A 4,417-nucleotide genomic window follows, 5' to 3' on the forward strand; every position below is an offset into this window, starting at 1 on the left:
GGGGGGGGGGGGGGATGACTATGTCACAATGAATCGCTCCAGGGTGATGTGACACGCCACAGACAGCCTTTGCAAAGAGCGAGACGTAGCGCCCGAGAGAGAGAGAGAGAGACAGCGAGAGTGAAAGAGTGCGAGAGCGAGCAGGAGCATGAATAAAAGAGGGTTCCCCATCAGCCCGCTGGATGATGCTCGACAAACAGCTCTAGAGCTTCATCGGGATCAGCACTGCAGAGACCTGCTGGCTCCACGGGTGCAAGAGAGACAGACAAGGTGGGCTGGGCGAGCCGCACGGCGAGAGGGCGCGAGTACGAAAATAATATTCTAAAGCTGCTTCAGAACCTTTCCTCTTCGTCGAGCCCATCGTCTACCCAAAATAAAAATAATTACAAAAATCACGAACTCAAAACGTTTGGGTCGCGGCCAGGAGGCTGAACTCATCCCTGCTCTAGTGTCAGCGGCTCGCTACTCCGCGCCGATGCCTCCCCATATCGACTGCTGGCTGGAGAAATAAATGGCACTGATGGAGAATTGATAGTGGCCCCCTCCCCCTTACGTCACGGGGTACAGGGTGGCGCGGCGTGGCGTGGCGTGGCGCCCACCTGGTGCCAACTTGTCGTCCAATTTAGTGGTGACATGTGCAGGGAACGGGCTGGCAGCGCGCACCGTTGTCATCGGAGCCGGATGTTTAAAGCCTCACCATTGAGTTAGCGGCGCGCAAACAATGATAATGACCGATTTTTAAAGGGCGCGAAGATTTGAAATTGGTGCGCGGACTGACGGATGGGTACTCACAGATTTGTTGCCCAGTTGCTTGACTTTGCAGGGCAGGTAGGCGTGGGTGCCGAGCTGCGTCGTGATGTTGTTGGGCGAGTTGGGGTCGAAGAAGGGCCCGGTGTAGAGGCCGCCCGTCGAGTAGCGCTTGTACCGCTCCAGCAGCGACAGCGCCCTCTCCGGCGGGCTGGCCAGCGCCCCCGCTGAAACACACAGAGCACGCGCCGGTCAACAAATGCACACATTGTAAAAAGTTATTTTTGTTGAGTTGAAGTTTCCCATCAACTAACTGGAAAATTTGCACCAACAGTTTGGAAATTTGAAATCAAAACACTTCGGAAGCATACCAGGTGGCTGATTCACGCCGCGCACTTTTGTACTATGCAACCCGCCCGCACGGCTCCATCCGGGACTGCATACCCATCAGGCGCAGGGGACCGGCTCCAAGCGCCAACGCGTCGCTCCACCACTGTTGTTAGAGCCAACGACCAGGGGCGTTACTAGGGGTTGTTCGCGGTCTCGCGCGAGTTCCCGCGAGTCCGCCAGGGGTAACCCGTGAGTCAGCGGGGGTAACTCACGGTGCCACGAGGGTGACTCGCGGGTCCGCGGGGGTAACTCGCTGTTCCACGGGGATGGATAACTGAACCCGCGGCCCGCGAGGTACCCCCGTGGCAGGATCCGCGGACCGCGAGCTACCCCTGCGGACCCGCGAGTCACCCCCGCGAACCCGCATGTTACCCGCGCGGACTCACGGGTGACCCCTGGCGGACTCGCGGGAACTCGCGCGAGACCGAGAACAACCCCTAGTATCGCCCCTGGGAGTTGGCTGCAACAACAGTGGTGGAGCGACGCGTTGGTGCTTGGAGCCGGTCCCCTGCGCCTGATGGGTATGCAGTCCCGGATGGAGCCATGCGGGTGGGTTGCATAGTACAAAAGTGCGCGGCGTGAATCAGCCACCTGGTACAATATTTAAACTCTTTTAAAATAGTTCTCCTGAACTTTTGTCTAACATTTTTATCTACATTCATTTGCAAATTGTCATTTGCGTTGTCACTAAACTAATATTATTGATATAAATTGGTGTATTCTGTTTTCCAAATTGTTTGGAAATTTTCCCCCTGCAGGACTGAGGACTGGAAATTTTGTTTTCCAGCGATGTTTTATTTGCAAGTCCAGTTTCCAAACTTCAGATTTCTGTTGGGAAATTCAGTTATCCGAAGAGGGGGGTAAGGCGGTGGGATCGGCAGGGGTGGCTGACCAGGGGGTCGGGCCGAGTCGGGCGCCGGCGGGCTCCTCGCGGAGGACTGGGATTTACAGCCCGGGGCGACCATCTACATCCCGACCGCAGGGCGAGTGGAGAGAGAGACGAGCGCCCCGCTAATGAAGTGCAGTGTTACTGATGGCGATCCGTTCCGCGGGCGATCCATCGCCACGCTCAGAGAGGGGCGGGCGGGAGAGAGATGGGAGCGACCCCCTGCGAGGTACAATATTTCCGTGTCGCTCCCGCCCCTCTTTTACAGCGAAAACCACCAAGATACTTTCGCACGACCGCGGCAGGGGTAAAAATACCCCGTCTCTTTCTCTTATTCGTGTCTCTCCTGCCCCTGCCCACCCTTCTCTCTCTCTCTCTCTCTCTCTCTCTCTCTCTCTCTCTCTCTCTTCCCTCTCAAGCGTCTGGAGAGGACGCGCGTTAGGCCCGAGAGGAAACCGAAGAGTCCTCGTGTTATGAGCCGGCGGCTCCATCTGCGAGTGACGGGAGTCCGAGCGAGAAACAAGAGCCGGGAGAAAAGAAAGCCACAGCCACATGGGAGGGCTGCTGACAACCCCTCCTTCGCTCTCCCCCCCCCCCCCCCCCCCCCCCCCCAATTTCTTTTTTTTTGCCCTCTGTTCTTTCTGCCCCCCCTTCCCTGTTCTTTTTGCCCCTTTCTATCCCTGTCTCCCCTTCTATACCATATGTGGCACAGGTCTGCACTGTGAAGATACAGCGAGGCGGGGCGGGGCGGGGCGGGGCGTACACGTTGACGCGATGAAACGAGCGGCCGTAACTCAGGCACCGCATTCCGTCCGTCACAATGAAAATGTGTTTCACACTCGAAGGAATTGAGGAGATGTGCGATGCTCTCCGTTATGGCGTGGGAGTTCACTGAGCCCCCCACGCTTCCTGCGGCGGTAACGTTTAAGAGCGCCGTCGACAAAAAGAAAAAAAAAAAAGAAAAAAAAGGCGGTAAAAGAAAAGAGACAAGAAAAATGCAGATTGTATACTAAAAAGTAAGCAGATCGATCCTCGCGCTAGGAACACTATTACAGAAGAGCGGGAGAGGTGGGGGGAGGGTGGCGGAGAGTGAACAGAGGGAGTTGGAGAAAGGGGGTAAAGTTAGAAAAAAAAGGAGAAAAAAATTTTGCTCGGAAGTTTATGACCGAGCATGAAAAAGAGTCCCTGAATAATGAAGCCATAGCATCCGGTCCGATAACTCTTGGGCCTGATTGAACTACTTGCGCGGGTCAAGTTTCCTTCGTGGAATAAACAAACTACACGAGCCGCGCCAGCAGGCCTCTCCCGTGCGACTCCGGCCGGCAGGTAGAGTGTTGTTGTTCTTGTTGTTGTTATTTGTGCCCGTGTGTAGGCTCGCGCTGTGTGTGTGTTTCGGACAGGGGTGGGGGTTGGAGTGGAGGTGCAGGGGACTGGAGGGGCTGGGGACTGGAGGGGGATCAGCGAGGCAGGTCCCAACAGGACTCTACAGGGGGGGCTCTGCGGTTTTGTAGCGCCGCCGCTGCTGCCGCGCAAAGTTTTGCCAAACGGCTTCAGGTGTTACGCCCCTCTCGGCCGCAGCCGTAACTGCAGCGGCGGCGGCAGCCAGCGTCGCGCGCGCCCGGCCCGGCGGTATGGTAAGCCTTATGGGTTCCGCTTCCGGTTAGAGGGCCGCGCACCTGACCATGTTCCGGCAGTACGGCGCCCCCCCGGGTGGAGCAGGGGCCCCCCGCCCGCGACACACGTGTCCTCTTCCACTTCCAGCTTCTCCACACGCCCCAGCTCGAGCCCCAGCTAATACACTGTTGCAAAAAATGTGTTGGCATACACTCTATTATTTTGGGAATTGCCCATAGCGCTAGGTTTTTCATAGTTTCTTACTCGCATAATGTTGCGCTATCGGTGGAATTTTTTCATTCAGCTCCCCCTAAACTAGCTTAGGAACAAAAAGGATTTTCGGTGATTCACGACTTATTGTGGCTCCTCCTTCGTGAAATCATTTTTACTATTTCTTTTTAACAGAGTACAGTATCTCACTTCCTCTTCTCAAACACGAGCAAAACGATTGAAAAAAGAATATAACACGTAAAAATAAACACACGCTCCACGCTTTCAGCATCCCGGGCCGGTCGCAGTAAAACTCCCCCGAGGTGGAAATCTTTTACGAGCGAGTGGACCGCGCGGCGGAATAACAGCGACCTGATTGTATCAATAGGAAGGTTAACGAAAAGGAACAACAAAAAATGAAGACGGGGAAAAGAAACTACCCTTGCAGGGCTTTGGCAGCAAGGGGATTGGAAAAAGAAGGGAGGGGATGGTTTACCTCATTTACACTTTCTTGGTCTTTAAAAGTTGTCCTGTTGAATGCTGATCTAAGGAGTGCAGTAAAATCTGTAC

At 55.2% G+C, this 4,417-nt stretch overlaps 1 protein-coding gene across 1 annotated transcript in view; it reads right to left on the reverse strand.

Moving 5' to 3' along the window:
- Window positions 1-4,417, reverse strand: part of LOC113208408 (uncharacterized) — a 63,231-nt gene that overhangs the window by 12,091 nt on the left and 46,723 nt on the right. Inside the window, exon 3 of the mRNA XM_052265956.1 lies at window positions 793-974. Coding sequence (XP_052121916.1) covers window positions 793-974 — 182 coding nt within the window. The remainder of the gene's footprint in view (window positions 1-792; window positions 975-4,417) is intronic.

This window comes from Frankliniella occidentalis, unplaced genomic scaffold (genome assembly GCF_000697945.3).
Source record: "Frankliniella occidentalis isolate FOCC.00 unplaced genomic scaffold, Focc_3.1 Scaffold33, whole genome shotgun sequence".
Classification (NCBI taxonomy): domain Eukaryota; kingdom Metazoa; phylum Arthropoda; class Insecta; order Thysanoptera; family Thripidae; genus Frankliniella; species Frankliniella occidentalis.